At 46.4% G+C, this 20,172-nt stretch overlaps 1 protein-coding gene across 1 annotated transcript in view; it reads right to left on the minus strand.

Annotated features, from left to right (window-relative positions):
• The window catches only part of LOC106996055 (immunoglobulin lambda-1 light chain-like), an 801,838-nt gene extending 794,076 nt beyond the window's left edge, over positions 1 to 7,762 (minus strand). The window contains exons 1-2 of the mRNA XM_077950588.1: positions 7,632 to 7,762; positions 7,212 to 7,508 (exon numbers count right to left, since the gene is read on the minus strand). Coding sequence (XP_077806714.1) covers positions 7,212 to 7,508; positions 7,632 to 7,677 — 343 coding nt within the window. The 5' untranslated portion in view covers positions 7,678 to 7,762. The remainder of the gene's footprint in view (positions 1 to 7,211; positions 7,509 to 7,631) is intronic.
• Between the last annotated feature and the right edge of the window lie 12,410 nt (positions 7,763 to 20,172).

A 20,172-nucleotide genomic window follows, 5' to 3' on the forward strand; every position in this document is an offset into this window, starting at 1 on the left:
CTTAGGTGTTGGCAGCAGATATGAGACAAGAGCAGGGTCTCCTGAGGTGATGCTGGACACAGACATGACCAGAGAATGAGGGACACACAGGGAGAATGGGGGAGGCTGAGTGTCCCCTCCTCCAGGGTCCAAGGACTGTGTCAAGACTGTCCCGTGTCTAGTCATCATGGTCAGCCTCCTCCTGGGAGAGGATGCAAAGGATCCGCAGGAAGCATTTATTACTAGCCTGGGAGCCAGAGACTGCGTCTTTGAGCCTGTGAGGCAGTCACTCACAGGTCCCACACATCTACGGCTTCTGCCTGGTGCCTTCTGTTTGGGGCCATTTCGTTTTTCTCTGTCTCTGCGTTTCCTGCTAGAGATGATGTATTTAGACCTGAGCCCAGCACTGAAAATGGATGAGGCAGCCCAGCCTGGAAACAGGAACCGAAAAAGTATTGATAACAGAGATAGGAGAGGGTTGGGGCCCTGCTCATTTTGTCTGGAGCTTAACTCACTTGAGGTAAAAGTTTGTGGCTGGTAGAGAGGCTGGAAAATGAGGGAGAAAGTGCAAAAAGGAGAGAGTCACTGATTGTAGGAATCCCAAATTCTAAATACAACTGAGGACAAAGCCCTGGCTGCCCCTGCACTCTGTGTGTGGGGGAAGATGTACGGAGCCCAGCTTCCAACTCACTTGGTCAAATGAGGAAACTCTGGGGAAAACGCAAAGTCTCTACAGTCAGCACTGCTTGGGGAGGAGAGTGGCTGTGGGTGCTCAAGGAGGTGGAACTTCATTCCCCAGGCCTGGGCACTAAAGGAGGAGGACGGCCTGTGTGCTGTGCTGGACGGTGATGTTCGGCTTCTCCCCAGGTGGGAGCCAGCAGCTGCTGAGGAAGGGTGATGTGGAACAAAAGAGAGAGCCTGGGTCTGAGGCGTGTGGTGGTTTTAACAGATCTGGGTTTCTACTGAGACACCCCCGGCGCTGATGTGACAAAATCACACCGTTGTGTCCAGTGCTGTGTCTCCAAGGGCAGGAGATGGTGGTTTCTGTCCTGGGGGCTGAGCCCCTGCAGGAGACTGGACCAGCACAGAGAAATGCAAAGACCTGTGAACACAGGGGAAGGTCCACCCTGGCATGGCAGAGCTGGGAGAGAGGCATGCGGGGGCCTGTGCTTGGGTCATGTGCGAGGACAGTGAGGAAGAGGGCACCCAGGCAGGATGGGGACACCCATGACCCTCCTCCTGAGGACCCAAAGAGAAGGCAGAGCTGCCTCAAATCTTTCCATATGACAGTTCATTTTGTGTGTCAAATTAGGTAGGCCACAGAACCCAGTCATACACTCAAACAGAATTCTAGATGTGTCCGTGAGGGTATTTTTTAAGATACAGTTCATATTTAAAGCCTTAGACCTTGATTAGCCTTCATCAGTTTTTTGCTTTTTTTGTTGTTGTTGTTTTGTTTTGTTTTTGTTTTTTTGTTTTTGTTTTGAGACAGGGTCTTGCTCTGTTACTCAGGCTGGAGTGTGGGAGTGCAATCATGGCTCACTGCAGCCTCAACCTCCTAGGCTCAAACAATCCACCCACCTCCACCTCCTGAGTAGCTGGGACCACAGGTGTACAGCCCCACAAGTGGCTAATTATTTTACTTTATTTTTTGTAGAGACTGGGTTTTGCCATGTTGCCCAAGCTGGTCTCCAATTCCTGAGCTCAAGTGATCCACCCACCTCAGCCTCCCAAATTGCTGGGATTACGGGTGTGAGCTACCGCACCTGGCCAAGTTCATCATTTACAATGTGAGTCATGTCCTTTACCCAATCAGTTGACAGCCTTGATAGAAATAAGATGACAACTGAGCTGTTACCTCTGAGATGACAATAAGAAACACATCACCCAGGTGAGATGACAGAGACAATGCTTGGGTAAGAGCCCTATCAGATCCGTGTCACCCCAGGTCCATGTTATAGGTGACAGCACGGTTTTAGCTCAGCAATGCTCAGCCCCAGGCCAGCTGCACCCACACTCTGCCCATCAGCCCCAGAGCCATGTGTCTTGCACGGGTCTGTGCCTCTTCCCTGACTGCAGCTGTGCTCCTTGGCTCACCCTTTCTGGTTCCTGTAACTTTCCACCAGCATCCTTCACCTCCCCTTCCTCAGATACAAGGAAGTCATGTGGACCCAGAACAGGATTCTTTCAGTACTTAAGTTTTACTTCGATTTTTTTTTTTTTAGACTTTTCAAACTAAGCTTGGCTTGACCCAAATCAGTCAGCTCAGGGACAGATTGAACGAGACCCTTCAGTGCAGGCTGCCTGCTGGGTGTGATTGAACCTCAGCATCCTATATACATTAGGGTAAAATTCTTCTCAGACTCTTGCAATTGTATGGTTGCATTCAATTAGAAGTTTTAAAAATACTTTGTGTTTATTTGATGAAATATTGGATGACAGTTTTTCACATGGATATTTACTTTTTGTAATAGTAGAAATACATGTTGTTAACATTCATAAAATAACCATCATAAGCTAGCACCTGCAGAGATTGTATTTGTGTTACGTTTCCCCATCTTCCTGTGCAATTCTGAGAGTCAGGATGGTACCAGATCGCACAGTAATAGCCTCATCCCCAGGCTGCAGCCCAGAGATGAGCAAAAGCTCTGCATTATCCGAGGCAATTTTGGATCCAGAGAAGTGGCTGGGGAGCCTGAAGCCCTGGTACATATTTGAGTCTGAGTAGTAGGTCAGGAGATAGCTGGAAGGGCTCGCTGGCTTCTGCTGATGAGAGTGTATTGCATAGATACCAGTATTGAGGCTTCTGTGCAGGGTGCAGGAGTCTGGCTGGTGCTCCCAGAGGTGCAGAGAGGGAGGGAGGCTGCGTGGGAAGAGGGAACAGTCTGGGAGACAGAACCTGGAAACACAGACACTCATGGGTTCTAAGTGTCTCTGCAGTGAGAGAGGAGCACAAGGAGAAGAGGAGCCCAGGCCATGGTGGACGTAGGCTTCTATGGCCCTACCCACGTGGACCTGGGTTGCCTCAGGCCTCTCTTATCCCTGGCCCGTTTGTCCCCCAAAGAAGGGGATGCTTATGCAAATGTGTTTCCTTGCAACGTCTCTCTCTCCTCCATGTATTCAGAGTCTGAGGCTGGGCACAACTGGATGCAGGATCAGCAAGGCTCCTGTTTATCTGAAGGGAAGGACCTGGGAGGAGGCAGATGGTAGAGCCACACAGACCACACACAGAGAGGACACAGCTGCTGAGTCCACATTAGTGACCACAGGGCCCACCTCCCTCTGCCCACATCCATCCAGATTTGCAGTTTCTATGGGATTTCTCCATCTGTGAACACACTTTCTGGGCCCTCAGCAACTGCTCCCTGATTGCCCCTGTGGAGCGCATGAGTCTGGTCTTTGCCATTCATGTTTTCACTGTGAGTCCATACATATTTATTACAACATTTGATTGCAAGCACTGAGTTCAGCTAATATAGTTCACATAAATGGGATCTGTGTTTTTGAGAGATTTATAATTTCAAAGTAAAGGTTCACCAGGAATCTCATCCCCTTGAGTGTGAGCAGGACCTACGACTTACTTCTAATAAATAGAATATGATGACAATGATGGAATATATGTAATTATATCACAAAAGATTGTAGCAGCTTCTTGCAAGGAAACTTCCCCTTACTGGCTTGGAGGAAGCACGTGAACACGCTGGGGAGGGCCATGTAATAGGAACTGAGAGTGACCTCCCACCAGCAATCACCGTAAACCAAGGCCCTGGCTCTAGCAGGCCCCAAGGAACTGAGTTCTGCCAGTAACCAAGGGGCTTGGATGCAGACGTTTCTCAGTCAAGCTTTAGCTGAGCCTGCAGCTCCAGTTGGCATCCTGACCGCAGCCTTGTGAGGCTGGAGCAAGAGACTCAACTAAACCACACCCAGACTCCTGACCTGCAGGAACTGTGAAGTGATGAATTTGGGTTGTTTTAAGCTGCTCGTTACACCGTAATAGATAACTAATATGCTGACTATAATCTAGTATTGACTTATTGGTGCTTAATCTTAAGAATTTTTATTTATCCGGAATGATTTCTAACCAATAAACTATGTAATTTGCCAATTTAAAAACTCACTAGAAATCAGTAACAGTAAATATAAAAGTACCATAAGAGGAATGAATTTAGAAACTCTCATTATTTGAGGCATTTAGAAAAACAAAAATTTAACATGTATATAAATAGAATATTATATTGAATCTTCACACACTTATCACCAAGATTAAATAAGTATAAATAATTTGACAAATCTCCTTTATTGTAATCTTTATTTTTATTTTTGGCTCTTTATTCAGAAGGCCCTTGGGGTTGGGCCAAAGCCCCCAGCCGGTATCACATTATGCTGTCACCATCTGACCAGTCCTAGGTCTCCAAGCAAACACAGAAACTCCTAACAGGTAGGAGAGTCCTTGGGGGCTTAGAGAAGGCATCTCAGGAGCCATGGGCAAGGGCCAGGCCTACTTTTTGGAGACGTGAAGTTCTTCATCCCACTGTGGTCTGCAATGTGCCTAGACTATGGCTTGCAAAGTTGGGTGTGTGCTTGCGGGACAATTTCCTCACCAGAGACTCAGGGGAGTGCCACAGCTCCTGGCGTTCTAGTGGACCTGTGAGGACAGGGCGAGAGTGGGCCTTGTTGCAGTTTACATTAAGTGATGGCTGACATAACAGCATCAGACCCCTCAATTCTTAGGGAAAAGGTGACAGAGAAATGGATCCTTCAGCTGCTGTTGTTCACAGGCTATTACAGTGAGTGATTGACAACTCAGGGAAGCAGAGGGCGGGTTTGTGTCTCAGTTTTCCGTGTGTCTGGAGCACTGTGTGAGTGTTCATGCTTTTGCCCAAAGTTGAACAGTAATAATCAGTCTCATCCTCAGGCTGAGCCCACAGATGGTCAAGGAGGCTCTGTTGCCTGAATGAGAGCTTGAGAACAGAGCCAGAATCCTGAAGGCTGATCGGTGCTACCGTACATGAGGAGTTTGGAGGCAGCACCAAGAAACTTGCAACCAGTCAGCACCATTGTATCCAGTGTTGTTGCTGTTCCCAGTGCAGGCGATGGTGACCATCTGACTCAGAGACCCTAACACCAAGGCTTCCTGGGTCAGCCCAGGTAGTGCCCAGGACCCGGAGTAAAGAAGAGAAGGACACAGGGAGGGTGATTCTGGAGTTCCAGCCAAGAGCATAGCCTGGGCACCTGGGGAAGGGCAGAGCTCCTGCGTCCTCCTTGGGCCATGTTCCTAGAATCTGAGGGGTCAGGCACCTCTGTAGGGAGTGAGAAGGGAGAGGAGGAGAGGGGTCCAAGCCATGGCAGGGCACTACTGGGCTCTACCTTCTGAGATTCTTCGCGTAGACAGAACACCTCTAGTTGCTTTGGTTGCTGCCCATACCCTAGGGGAGGGAAGTGGCCTTCGTGTAAATCTATTCTTCCCCTGACTGTCTCAGCCCAAGCCTGTGCCCTAAGTCTGTCATTTTAGGGTGTTTATTTGAAAAATGAGAGATGGGAAGCGCCTGGCCTGGCACTCCCAGGGGCTCGAGGGAACATCGGGCAGTAGGACCCACACTGGGAGCCCGATGGCTGGTTCCCGCTGAGAGCACACCCATCAGACCTCTGAAGGAGCTGCTGCATGGCACCCCTTGCTGTCCCAGGCAGTGACTGGCTGTGGCTCTGGTTTACTCCATCTTCACTCCAGGATGTGGGCCGGCAAACCAAATTCTGCTGAGAACCCTGATGACGTCATGTCGGAGAGACAGGAGAACTTGGAAAAGCACCAGCCTGTCTCCCGCCTCCTGCTCAGAAATGAGCCATGTCCTGTCTCTTTATCTCATTGGCCAAAGCTAGTCACATGGCCAAGCCTGAGGACAGCAGGGTGAGAAGGCATGACATGCATTTCCAACAAAGAGGGGTGTTGCCCATTATTTATAAGTTAGAGTCTTACTTGATTCCCATTTTGAAGGTGAGGAAACAGAGGTAAAGTTATGCTAAGTAAATTGTCCAAGTCAGCACCGTCCAGTAAGATCCTCTGCCATGATGGGAATGTCCGGTGTCTGCACTCTGTCATGGGAACCACGGGGCACGTGAGTTAATGATGCAATTAAAACACAGCCGGTGGGACTGAGAAATATAATTTTTAATCTCATTCAGGTAATTTAAATTTAGACACCCACATGTATTTAGTGGGGGTGTACTGGACACTGTAGGTTCGAGGGTAAAAAAGTAGAGGTGGGACCAAATTTGATCCAGCCCTATGGGAAAAGGAAGGACATCATTGTCCACTCAGCTCTGTGACTGCTCTTGTTTGTCGTCTCATATATTCTAAAATCTAAACTCTGAGGATACAAGAACCTGTGTTAGATTATTATTCATCTTTGTATCCTGTGCTTGAGAAGTACTCTCTAGAAGAATAAATAAAGATAGGTCTATATATTTTCATGAACTTTCTCTAAGAATTTAAAGTATGTATGGCACATCTGGTTTGCCAAAAGTTATACTCCACAGTGGGTGAGAGAAGATTCCATTTGAATAGGTAATGGGTTTTCTGACCCCATTTTGCCCAGAACATGATCCATCCACGGAGACCGTAATTTGAGTTCTAGGCACCTGTTTTCCTACCAGATGGGAAAGCAGAGGCAGAGAGCTAATGCCTGCAGCCTCATGTCCAGCTGACTGGCATGAATGGGATTCCCTGCCAAAGCCTTCTTAATAGATGCAGCTTTTGCATGTTCTCCTGTTCTCAAACTAGTGTGACCCTCCCTGGGCATATAGGGAAACAGTGATTCATTATTGTTTGTCATGACAGGGAGCAGGTTGCTACTGGCGTCTGACTTGTGGACACAAAAGATGTTTCTAAATGAACTGTAATGCAGAGAGCTTCCCTCATCACAAGGGATGATCCAGCCCACAGTGTCAATAGCGCCGATGTTTAGAAACACAGTTTTGAACTACGTGTGTTCCATGAAGTGATCACAAAGGGATTAGAGGATTACCCTTCAAGACTTGGGAGAAAATATTTGTGTTTTGGAAAGAAAATACAGGAACTATGAACAGAAAATTTTAACTCCAAAGTTCAAGCAGGAGACAGGAAAATGCAGCCCTCGCTGGTGGGGACAGGCTGAGGGCAGATCAAGATAGGGACATTCAGGGGAGATTTTGTCTCACTTCCCCATGAGGCTGGAGCACTGTGTGATAACCGCTGCTGTCATAAGACTGACAGTAATAGTCAGCCTCGTCCTCAGACTTCAGTCCAGAGATGGTGAGGGAGGCAGAGTTGGAGGAGCTGTCGATGGAGCCAGAGGACCGATCAGGGACCCCAGAGGGTCTTTGGTCATCATTGTAGATCACAGTGGTGGGGGCGCTGCCCGGGCGCTGCTGGTACCAGTACACATAGCTGTTGTCAATGCTGCCACTGCTGTGGGTGCAGGAGATGGTGACCGTCTGCCCCGGAGACCCCGACACAGAATGGGGCTGAGTGAACACAACCTCAGCCCAAGACCCTGCAAGAGGAAGCAAAACAGAGATCAGTGAGGACAGGTCAGGCTGGTTCCCAGGGAGAAGGCAGAGGTCATCATCCCAGGTGATATCCAGGAGCCCTCCCTGAATTCCCTGCGGGCAGCCACCTGTGCAGTGAGCGAGGAGGGTGAGGAGGAGTGGAGCCCAGGCCATGGTGGAGACGCTCCAGGCTCTGCTTCCTGAGCCACAGCCAGGAATGAGCCACCAGCCCTTCTTATCTTTCACTATAATGCTCAGGGTGGGAAATCCCCATGCAAATCTTCCCCATTTTAGAGGTGGTGCAAGCCCCACCTTCGACCTCAGTACGATCTTCAGCTGAGGAAAAGAAAGACTGTAGGAAGGAGGGGACCCAGAGAGGGCACAGAAACACCTGCCAGATGCAGGGGGAAAGGGGCTCACATCTGCGGAGCTGGGGAGCTTGAGCAGGTGAGCAGGTGCTTAGGTCACAGCGCCATCTGGTGGATTCAGGAGACACGTGGACCCTGGGCTGGGGCTAGTGCTCAGGACTCATGCCCCTCCCTGCTGCTCCCCTCACAATTCCAGCCTTTTCAGATTGGTTTCTTTCACTTAGCAATATGCATATAGTCTTCCTCCATGTCTTCTTGTGGCCTTATAACACCTTTTTCTTGCAGAATGACATTTCATTGTATGCATTATCAGGGCTTGTGTATCCCATTCACCTATTTAAGGACACATTCACTCTTTTCATGTTTTGGCAATTGTGTTCCAAGCAGCTATAAACATTTCTGTGCAGGTTCTTGTGTGATGCAAGCATCTCATGCAGGTAAATATCTAGGAATGTTGTTTCTGAATTGCATGTTAAGAATTTGTTTAACTTTGTCAGAAACTGCTAACCTGTTTTCAAAAGTGGCCATAGCATTTTTCACTTCTCACAGCAATGCATGGATTCCTGTTACTTCACATCCTGTAAAGCATCTGCTGTTGTCAGTATATTGAATTTTAAGCTTTCTAATAGGAGCCTATTGTTGTCTTGGTATTTTAATTTGCAGTACCCCAGATGTATAACAAATATTTTGATATTTATTTATAAATATTTATTGATGATATAATTGTAAGTATATAACATACATACAAATAAGATGTGTATAAATCCTTTATATATTATATAATGTATATTAATATGTACATTATACAAAATAATACAAATCAAATAAATTTCCCCAGAGATAAAAATATATTTTTATGCTTCTTTAAACATCTAATTACTTTTATGCAGTCTGGATTATTTTAATATTATGTTGCATATTTCTGATTTATGGTCTTTCTTTTTTTTTTTTTTTTGAGACGGAGCCTCGCACTGTCACCCAGGCTGGAGTGCAGTGGCCTCGCTGCAAGTTCCGCCTCCTGGGTTCATGCCATTCTTCTGCCTCAGCCTCCCGAGTAGCTGGGACTACAGGCACCTACCACCACGTCCGGCTAACTTTTTGTGTTTTTTAGTAGAGACGGGGTTTCACTGTGTGAGCCAGGATGGTCTCGATCTCCTGACCTCATGATCCGCCCACCTCAGCCTCCCAAAGTGCTGGGATTACAAGCATGAGCTGCTGCGCCTGGCTGATTTATGGTCTTTCTTTTAATGCTGCTATGATTTGTCCTGTACTGTGTGTGCCTTTCAGCTTGATCCTTTAGAGGACTGCTTTTCATTATTCCTAACAGTTGTTCTAAGGGAGCCTACATGCTATGTCTACTTTAGCCTTCCTGCCCGTTCAGCTGCTGGGTTCAATAGGCTTTTTCCATTCTAGTGGGTGAAAACCTGGAAGTCTCTGTTTCATCTGAGCTCTAGTCATTTATTGGGTTACTATCCACCAATGGAAGTTAATTCTTTGATAGCAGTTTTTTGTTTACTTTATGAAGTTTAATTATTTTTACATTTCTTAAGATGCATCCGAAGGCCAGGGGACCCTGTGCATATATGTGGGGCCTTTTCTCTGCCTGGCTGCCTCTTCTCTCCTACTCTGCTGCTGATACACCAGTCATTTCAGTTGTAAGATTTGAAATCAGTGCCGCGAGACCAGCCTGTTCTTCTTACCACTTGAGGTGTAGTCTGGGAATTGCTTCAGGCAGAACACCAGGGTGATCACAGGGCTGGCCTCATTCTCACTCTATCTCCGGGATCACAGTCATGAGCGGCCTAATTTCTGGTGTTCTAAAGAGTTGTATTTTATTACTGTGTCCTTCCTCTTATGGTTTATGGTGAGAAGACTTCTACTACCTCTTACTCTATTATTACCAGCTACAGTCACAGTCTGCTTTTCAGAGTCCTTTTTTCCCCTTAAATTGTAAATCTTCTAAGTCTATCCAAGCCCTAAATTTCACAGTTTTGAAAAAAAGAAAAAAAAAAAAAAAAAAAACTCTTGTGGTGAAATCCAGTTCCTTACTTGATTGCCCTGATTAATGTAATCCACCACCCACCTGATCCAAACAGTGTCAGGGTGCTGGAACTAAGTTTGATACAGAGACCCCAAAGGGAGGAAGCACCTGCACAGGTGAGCACAGTTCCCAAAAATTCTTCCCTGTGGGTTTCCTTGCCCCAGCCATTTTTTCCCTATCCAAGGAGATGTCCGATGTCACAAAAGACATGATTTTGCAATGTTAAGGATCATTTCCAAGTTTCCGTTTGAATGATGTCACCTATATTATCATCCTAAACAAATAGCGTGTTGTACTATCCAGAAGTAGATTTTCTGGGATGCCATTTTGGAAGACTATTTCAGCCATGGGTAAAAGTATGGTCTGTTTTCTGGTGTCTTGTCTCTGGAACAAGATATATAGAGGCTGCAAAGTCTGTCCTATTCCTACTGATATCCTCAGGCTGAGGAATAAAGTTGGGCCATTCTTTTCTTAGGAATCGCTCCTGTGTCAAACCCACCTGCATTCCTCAGTCCATGAAAAATGACTGAAGTGCAGGGAAGTTTTGCCCTCCCAGTCAGGACACTGATATCAAGAGGCCACATAGACAAGTGTGGCAAAGTGGTGACTGTCTTTGTGGGGTGCTTCATGTCCCAGTTTGGATTTAGTCCTCAGAAAAGTCCCTTCTGTGATGGCAAACAAGCTCAATATTTCCATAAATGTGTCCTTGGCAGGGGTTGCCTGATGACTGGCTTTGGACCTAAAGGGCCAGGATGCTCCATCCATAAAAAAGCAGACTGAAAAGGGTGTATTTTTCCACTTTCTTTTTGAATTTTCCCAGAAGAACTTTCATGATAGAGACGAGCATCTAAGAGATCAGCTCTGTTGTTTCATTCATGTTCTCAAGTACTTCAAAGGGTCTGGACTTCTGAGATACTCAACATATTCCCCTCACCAGTTTGGCAGTGACGATTTCAACCAATAAAGCTTCCACCAACATAAAGGGGGTGCCTCCTGCCCCCAGAATGGCTCAGGTGGTCCACGCTACCAAAAGCTCACATTCAAGAGAAGCCATTTTCCTCACTGGGTATCACCTGCAAATGCAAACACCACAAAGTCACGTGATCATGACACAAAATGGCCTTGATTGAGGGAAGATTACAAGAATGGCTCCGCAAAAGCCACAGCTTTTCCACCCTTTCATGCACCTCACAAGGAGCAAAGTGAGCAGGGCTGGGGGCGGTGGGATGGATGTGGGTAAAGAGCCATCCCTGGAGCTGGTCAGAGGAGCAGCTGGCTTGGTGCCTGCTGGGTCCAAGTGTTCACACTGCATCCCTGCATGTCTACATGCCTGAGCCCCATTGACAGCCCTGCGCATCAAGGCCTCATGTAACTTCCTTGGTTGAAACACTACACTCGTGTTGTCACACACACATGCTGGGAATTGTGTTTGTCCACACGGACTCTGGAGAGGGTGCCTGGAAGCTTGCCCCGATGTCTCTCAGACTCTTCGTCATGGGCCTTTCTTTCTGCTGATGTTTAACGTGTGTGATCACATTACAATAAAGCAACAAAAACCACAACTAGGAGAACAGCTTTTATGAGTTCTGTGAGTCCCAAGGTTTGTCATGGAGCCTGTGGATGGTCTTCAAAACCCAACACACCACGATACAGGTCCTGTTTGCCAAAACTAGTTGTATCCATTTCCTATTGCTTCTGTAACTAATAGGGTGCCCTAAAACAACAGAAACATATTTTCTTACAGATCTGTAGGTCAGAAGTTTAATGCAGAACTCAGTGGGGGTAAACCCAATGTGTCTGCAGGGGTGTGTTTGTCTCTGCAGTTCCTAGATGAGACTTTTGTCTTTTCCAGCATAAAATGGACTAACACAACAGAATATTCTGAAATATCACACAGGCCATGGAAATAACCATAGGCGAAAGAATTGCCTTGATATATAAAAAAAATTTAAATGCTAAACTTATGTGCTGCAACTGAAGCATTGTGGGTTTTTTTGTTTTTGTTTTTGTAGAGATGGGGATCTCCTTGTGCTGCCTCGGCTGGTCTTGAACTCCTGGCCTCAAGCAACCCTCCTACGAGGGCCTCCCAAAACATCAGGATTGAGATTACAGACATGAGCCACCGTGCCCAGCAAAAGCACTGTTTAGAGATACAGTTATAGTTATATATGCCCCTATTAATAAAAAGACAGGTCTCAAATAAGTAACCTCAATTTCTACTTTAAAAATCTAGAAAAACAGAAAGGCAAACGAAATATAATGAATGCAAGCAGAAGGAAGGAAGTGAAGATTAGAGTAGACATTAATTAAAGAGAACTCTAAAAACAGTTAGAAAAATATCAAAACCAAAGGTGTTTTAAAGTTTAACAAAATTGACAAACCTTTAATTGGTCTAATACATAAAATGAGAGTTGAAGAAAAAAATCACTCCAATATTAAAATCAGTAAAAGGAGAAGACATTACTACCTACCTTTTATAAAGAAATAAAATAGTGAAAGAATAGCAGAAGCAAACTCATGTTAAAAATTAAGTAACTTTGATGAAAGGGACAAATGCCTCATAAGACACAAACTACCAAAACTAACTCAAGAACAAATGGAGAATCAGAATCGACAAGTTAGGAGACTGAATTAGTAACAATAATAATAGTAACCTCAAAGAAAAGCTGAGGCCCAGAGAGTGTCTATGTCTAATTCTACCACACATTTAAAAAAAGAACAGTCATTAAATCTTTAAAAGTTCACTGGAGGCTGGGTGCGGTGACTCATGCCTGTAATCCCAGCACTTTGGGAGCCTGAAGTGGGAGAATTGCTTGAGCCCGGGAATCTGAGACCATCCTGGGCAACATGGGTGAAATTTGTCTCTACAAAAAATACACACAAAAATTATCCAGGCTTGGTGGCATGCACTCGTAGTCCTAGTTACTCAGGAGGCTGAGGTGGGAGGATGGCTTGAGCCCGGGAAGGGGGTGTGGCATTGAGCTGAGATCACTTCACTGCACTCCGGCCTGGGTGACAGAGCCAGACCCTGTTTCAAACAAATAAACAAAAACAAAAATCCAAAAAGGTTCACTGGGATACATGTATTTAAAAAGGCAGATCATAACAACTGTTAGTAAGGATATGTAGAAATATACTTGAAACATTGCAGGTGGGAATTTTAAAAAAGAAAGCCACTTTAGAAAAAAGTTAGTACTTAACATGTTAAACATAGAGTTATAATGTGACTGAGGTTTCCTAGGTACATAACTCAGGGAAATGTGTGTGTGTGTGTGTGTGTGTGTGTGTGTGAGTGTATCAAAATGTATATCATGAGTGCCTAATAGCAACAAAGTGGAAACATATTAAATATCTAATTGGGTTTATAAATGAATAATCAAAATGTAGCATATCCATATAATGGAATATTGCTCGAAAATTTCAGAAGAATTTAGTACTGATATTTTATACAATGTGAAAAATCTTGAGAACAGTATGCAAACTTTAAAAAGCCAATCACAAAATAATGTATGTCAGATGACTTTATTTATGTGAAATGTCAATAACAGGCAGATCCATTAAGAAAAAAAGTAGATGAGTGTTTGTCAAAATCTGCAGGTGAAAGGAATGGCGACTGATGCTAATGTGTATTGGGCTTCTTTTAGGGTGATGCAAATATTCTAAAATTAGATCATTGTTATGATTGCCCAACACTGGGAATATTATAAGAAAATTAAACTATACATAGAGTATGAGAATTTTATGCCACAAGAAATAAATCTTAATGATAATGTAGAAAATGGCTGACAGACAAAACACTGTTATTTAAATTTGCATTTGAAATCAATTTTCTTAAAAGTTTACAAAGTGAACCTGTCACTTCATGGAAAACAATCCACAATGTTTATAGGCATGTCAAAATTTCAGCTCACAAGCAAAATTTAGAAAATGTGTTTCCTCACCTATGAGGTTGATACCTTACAGATATTTACATGTTTTCCTGGGTAAAAGCAATACTCCTATTAAGGAATGTGAGTTTTTAATCCTGTCTTAGAAGTTACTACGGCATTATTTGGAAGAACTGCATAACTCAATGTAACAGTATTTTTCAAATGACCAATGCATAATATTACAAAATCATGTATGAATAAAAGATGTATTCAAATTGCAGGAAAATTCAATTCAATTGATTATAATTCAATAGAATCCAAAAAGTTTATTGATATTATTTCTGACCACATGGCAACCAATATTTAAGAACCTTCCATTAGTAAAAGTTTGGTGCAGTATTAAGAGAAATATTCAAAATTATCTGGAAAAGATATTAAGATACACTATTAGAACTATATTTCTATGTGAGGTCACCTTTTCAGTGGCCTTATGCTTACATCACAGTTCCTGGAGGGCAGGGAAAAGAGAGGACTGACCTGATAAGTGTTTGATAACTGATTAATAGAAGCACAGGCTATTTTGGAAAATACAGTTTGTTTTATGAAGATATTTGGATGTACGCCATCATTTTTATGACCTCTCTGTATTTGGCACTATCTGACGAGTGTCATTGCCTGTATGTCCCTGGATGCAGAATCTCATTCTTGATCGGTCTGCAGTGCTGGAGCAGGACTGGGTCTAACCCTTGCCCTGAGCAAGAATGTTCACCTTCATCCTTAAGGTGGAATGGAGAGCTGTTGATGGAGACTGACATGAAGGCAAAAAGACAACCAAGATTCTAAAATATGTGGTTGTTTCAATGATTCCAGTGATATCCTGGATGCTGAGGAGTCCAAGTCACACCATTCCATCCCGTGCTGTGTCTTCCAGGGCAGTAGACATTGCCCTCAGTTCTGAGGGCTGAGCCCCAGCAGGAGGCTGGACCAGCCAGGAGAGACACAGTAGACCCTACAAGCACAGAGCAGGGTCTACTGTGTGGTGGGCAGAGCTGGGAGAGAGACCCACAGGGGCCTCAGGAGCCTGTGCCTGGGTCGTGTGTCAGGAGAGTGAGGAAGGGGGGACCCAAGGCAGGATGAGGTCACCCATAGCCCTGCTTTTTAGGACCCACAAAGAAGGCAAAGCTGCCTCAAATCTTTTTACAATTCTGCTCAGGGAGCAAAGGACAGGATCCTTCATACAACTCCGCGTTCCCATCTTATTTTTCTGGCTCTTTTCTGGATTCTGTTCTATAAAACTGTGATAAGTATAGGCAGATCATGAATCGTGGGCCCTAGGTCCCCAGAAAGACCCTAAGAGTCAGTGACAGGAAGCACAGGTCAAGGAATAAGAGATTCCCCAACATCAAGACTATTGACTCTGCATAACCTCACAAGATCGGCCCAACACACCCCATATGTGCAGAAACATATGCCCAGTCTGTATGTGACAGGCCAAGGCAAGGAATGGAGGTGATCTACAACATTGTAAGAATGGTTATCATAGTCACTGCATGACAAATCATGGATGTGAGTTCCACTTTTAAGCCTTTGGAAATGGAGTTAGTGATCCTGAAATTACACTGCACCCTTTCTTAGAAAGGGCCCTCTATGTCCTGAATTCTGAGCAGTAGGTAAGAAGTCTCAGGGTCCTTCACGGGGGGTGGGGGACAATCAGAACCATATCACCCAGGTGCACGCTATAGGTGACAGCAGTCTGGGCCCAGCAGCAGTCAGCTTCAGACCTGCTGCACCCACACTCTGTCCATCAGCCACAGAGCAGCACATCCTGCGCCTGCTCCCCCCTCTTCCCTAACTGAAGTTGTCATCCCTTGGCTCCTCCTTTTACATGTCTGAAAAAAATGACCTTCTGGATTTTAAAACCAACATGTCACTCACCCATTTCTCAGAAACAGGGCATATGAAAATTGATGAGGATTAACCCAGGGTGATATGTCATTGATGCCTTTAAAAAATTCAATTTCTTTGTCGAAATGTCTACCTTATCATTCACTGTAAACATATTTTATAGGAAGACCTTGTAGTCAACCTATTTTAAAAAATGGAATGAACTGTTATCTTAAGCACATTGATTGTTTGAAAACACAAATGGGAATACAGAGAAATAAACTGGGAAAACGTTATTCATTTATTTAATATTTATTTTATTTCCCTTGTAATGTTTTGTTATTTTCAGGTTATAAGACATTGATTTTTTCTCATTTTATGATTAGCATTTTATATTGGTGTTATTATAAATGATATTGCTTTTCTGTTATATTAGATGGTTCATTGCAAGTCTATAGAATACAATTCCCCCTGCATGTTGGTGTAGGATGATTAAAACCGTATTGAAGCTCTCAGGACAGAGGATTTGTGAGTCACTCCTGGACTCTGATTGGGTTATGGATGGGATCAACTTGAATTCCGCCAACGAATCCCATGGAATGTTTTTGCTGTGGTGATGTTGGTGGTTTTGTTTTTGTTTTTGTTTGATTGGTTTCTTGTGTTTGTTTTAATCTCTGGGCAAGAAATTTCCACCTGGGCAAGGTGAATGAAGTAAGGACGTAAGAACAATGCATCAACCTAAAGGTTAAACTTAAGAAAAAAGATAAACATGGTCAGATCTATTCTTCTGATGAAAATCAGGGGCTAACAATAAAAGTCACCCCTGAGCTCCACTTGCCAGAGCCACCAGCAGGGTAACTGAGCAAAGTCCAGATAGAGGAAGGGAGATTTTGTTTGTTTGCTTTTGTTATTGTTGTTGTTGTTCTGAGATGGAGTCTCGCTCTGTCGCCCAGGCTGGAGTGCTGTGGCGCAGTCTCGACTCACTGCAAGCTCCGCCTTCCGGGTTCACGCCATTCTCCTGCCTCAGCCTCCCGAGTAGCTGGGACTACAGGTACCCACCACCACGCCTGGTTCATTTTTTTGTATTTTTAGTAGAGACGGGGTTTCACTGTGAGCCAGGATGGTCTCGATCTCCTGACCTCGTGATCAACCCGCCTCAGCCTCCCAAAGTGCTGGGATTACAGGCCTGAGGCACCGCGCCCGGTGAGGAAGAGAGGTTTTTGTGTGATTTCCCCTTGGGTCTAGAACACTCTGTGAGTCTTACAGCTGTCATGTCATGTAGTACGGTAATAGTCAACCTTGTCCTCAGACTGCAGCCCCGTGATGTGTGGAATTCCTGCACTGGAAAGAGCACTGTTGGATCCTGAGGAGCAGGTGGGAACCCCAGAGCCCTGGTGCTTATCTGAGTCTTATTTGAAATTCAGGAGATGCCTGGGAGTGCTCCCTGGCTCGTGTTGGTACCACCATATCAAATAGTATTCAACTTTGAGGCCACTGCCCAGGGTGCAGGGGAGTGTGGCCCTTGCTCCCAGAGATGCAGAGAGGGAGAGAGGCTGAGTCAGCACCGGCTGGGAGAGGGAGCCTGCAGACACAGACACAGCACAGTGGGGAGCAGGGCCAGGCTGCAGCTGCTGGGGGATCTGAGCCATGGGGGGCGGATCAGGCTGGGGCCACCCTGGGCTCAGAGCCCAGTCTCCACTCATGCAGTGAGAGAGGAGCAAGAGGAGGAGAGGAGTCAGGACCATGCTGGACACAGTTGCCTCTGAGGCCACAGACCGGGGCTGGGCTGCCCCAGGCCTCTCGTATGCCAGCCCCGCCGTGCCCACAGAGGAGGGGCTGCCCATGCAAATGAGTCCCCCCATTGCCTCTGCCCCAGGTGCACTCACAGGGTTCAGGCCTTTGGACAGGGAGGCTGGCGTGAGGCAAGAGTTTGCCCCATGGGTGCGGCCTAGGAGAAAGCAACTGCTGGGACCACACAGGCCCTTGTTCAGGGGACTCTGTCAGCTCCAGAGGGGACAAAGCTGCAGAGTTCTCAGAGGAAGCAGTGAGTTAGTCCGGGGCGTCTGTCAGTTCAAGCTTCCCCAGCTGTGAGCACCTGTCCCGCAGAAGCCGCTAGAGAAAGTCTCACTGCACCCCCTGCCGGCCTCTGGGTGAACTTCTCCTTTCTAATGGTCCGGAATCTCCCCTTCCCTTGTCTCCCTGACTCCAGGATTCAAACACGTGAGAGGAACCCCTAAGGGGAATAATGGAGCTGTGGTCCCGAGGCAGCCGCCCCTGAAATGGGGCCTCTCTCTAGGGATGGTGGCCCAGTAGGGAGGCCCATGTGGAATCGTGGCCCAGGAGAAAGCTTGATCTGCTGCAAACTGGGCACACAATGCCTGAGCTGAGTGCAGAGGGGCTCTCTCCACAGGGACAGCTCAGAGGAGGAGGCGCTTGCTGGGGATGCTTAGTGTGACTAGGAGTTCATCGAGAGTGAAACAGATCTTCACACAAGGGAAAACAGGCCACGGGGATGCTCAGCCCCTTCCAGGGCAAGGCATTGGGACTGTGGGCACTGGAGCGGCAGCTGCAGGTGTAGAGGTGGGTGTGTGTCCCAGGCCTCCCGCAGGGAGGATGTGCGGGACCCTCAGGTGATTCTCCTCCATCTGCTAGGGAGATGCTGTGCCTATTATCAGTTCTCCTATGAGAGACTCAGCTCTGGGGAAGTTCCAGGACAAGTTCTAGAACTTGGGACAGGAGACCTTGCAAGGGACGTTCCTGGCCATCTGGAGGAAGATGACAGCAGAGGAATTAGGGAGGGAGTGGAGTGGTACGTGTCTCAGAGGTGGGGGACAGGGACAGGGACAACTGAACCGCAGGCTGTGGCAGAGGAGGAGATGGTCCAGAGTGTGTGGTAGGTGGAGGGTGACTTTGAGAGAGGCTGTGAAGCTACTGCTCACAGGGTTGAGGCAGGTGGAGAGCATATCTGAGGGGCTGCAGTGGGTCTGGTTGTACTTTTGTCACATTGTGGTCATGATACAACAGTGTGGGAACATGTTAGCATAATTTAGAGACAATCAGGGCCACAGGCTTGCTTTTGTCTTCTAAAAGTGTAATGCAGGTGTCACCCACCAGAGGACTTGGAATAAGTCATTCATTCATTCTTTAAACACTTATTTAAGGAAAGCCTGACATTTCAGACACTGGGGATGTAACAGAGGTTTGGGGACAAGGCCCAGGCCACTGGAGCAGGAGGAGCTGGGCAGAGAATGGGAAGGGAGATGACCCCAGAGCATACTCCAGGATTGAAAACTTTCTAATGTCCCCTAGAAGAATTGACTCTAATTGAGAGTAAGGGTTATTCAAAGATCTTTCCCTCCCCAGCATGCAGCTTGGGCTGAAGGGGCATCTCAGTGGCTGCAGGGCCTATGGGTGGCCAAAGCTCCAAGACACCTTGGCTCTGACCTCACATGGGGGCCAGGTGGAAGAGCAGGCAGTGGGGAGAAGGGCACAGCCCCTGTCCCAATTGAGGATACAGCAGCAATGCTGGTGATGGTGGCCATGGGAGTGTCCCAGTCAGACGTCCCTCCAGAAGAACCTGCAGGAGGAGCAGAGGTGACTGATGCCCTCCTTCCCATGGGCTGAATCCAGGCAGTGAGGAGCCAAGGGGTGGCCACAGCCAGGTCTTCCCGCAGGAAGCAGGGATCCTCTAATGGGCACCCCCCATGTAAAGATCTGCTCAGTCTGCTGAGGCTGTTTCTGACCTGCCTGTGGTCTGGGGCTCTTCATACCCCCCTTCCCCCACCCTCTGCTTGCACAGGGGTCGGAGCTATGAAGCGCCCTTCCTATGCCAGTTCCTTCCCCATGTGTCTTTCACTAGTATCCTTTGCCTCCCCCAAAATAACTTATGTATGTAATCCCCTCTTGTCATCTGTTTCTCACTGGCTCCACGCTAAGAAGAAAAAGCGGGAGGGAGGGAGGGAGGGAGGGAGGGAGGGAGGGAGGGAGGGAGGGAGGGAGGGAGGGAAGGAAGGAAGGAAGGAAGGAAGGAAGGAAGGAAGGAAGGAAGGAAGGAAGGAAGGAAGGAAGGAAGGAAGGAAGGAAGGAAGGAAGGAAATGAGAGAGAGAGAGAGAGAAAGAAAAAAAGAAAGAAAAAGAAAAAGAAAAAGAGAAAGGAAGAGAGAGAGAAAGAAAGAGAGAGAGAAAGAGAAAGAAGGAAGGAAGGAAGGAAAGGAAGAAAAGAAGGAAAGAAGGAAGGAAAGGAGGAGAGGAATGAAGGAAAGTAAGTTGGGGGATGGGGGAGAGCTTCAGGAAGAATAGTTAATGGACTTCATACCTAGGTGATGGGTTGATCTGTGCAGCAAACCACCAAGGCACGTATTTATCTATTTAACAAACCTGCACATCCTGCACATGGACCCCTGAACTTAAAATACAAGTTGGAGAAAAAAAATGAACAAATCTTGTCGGGGTTAGTGGCTCACACCTGTAATCCCAGCACTTTGGGAGGCCAAGGAGGGAGGATGGC

This window comes from Macaca mulatta, chromosome 10, assembly GCF_049350105.2.
Source record: "Macaca mulatta isolate MMU2019108-1 chromosome 10, T2T-MMU8v2.0, whole genome shotgun sequence".
Taxonomy (NCBI): domain Eukaryota; kingdom Metazoa; phylum Chordata; class Mammalia; order Primates; family Cercopithecidae; genus Macaca; species Macaca mulatta.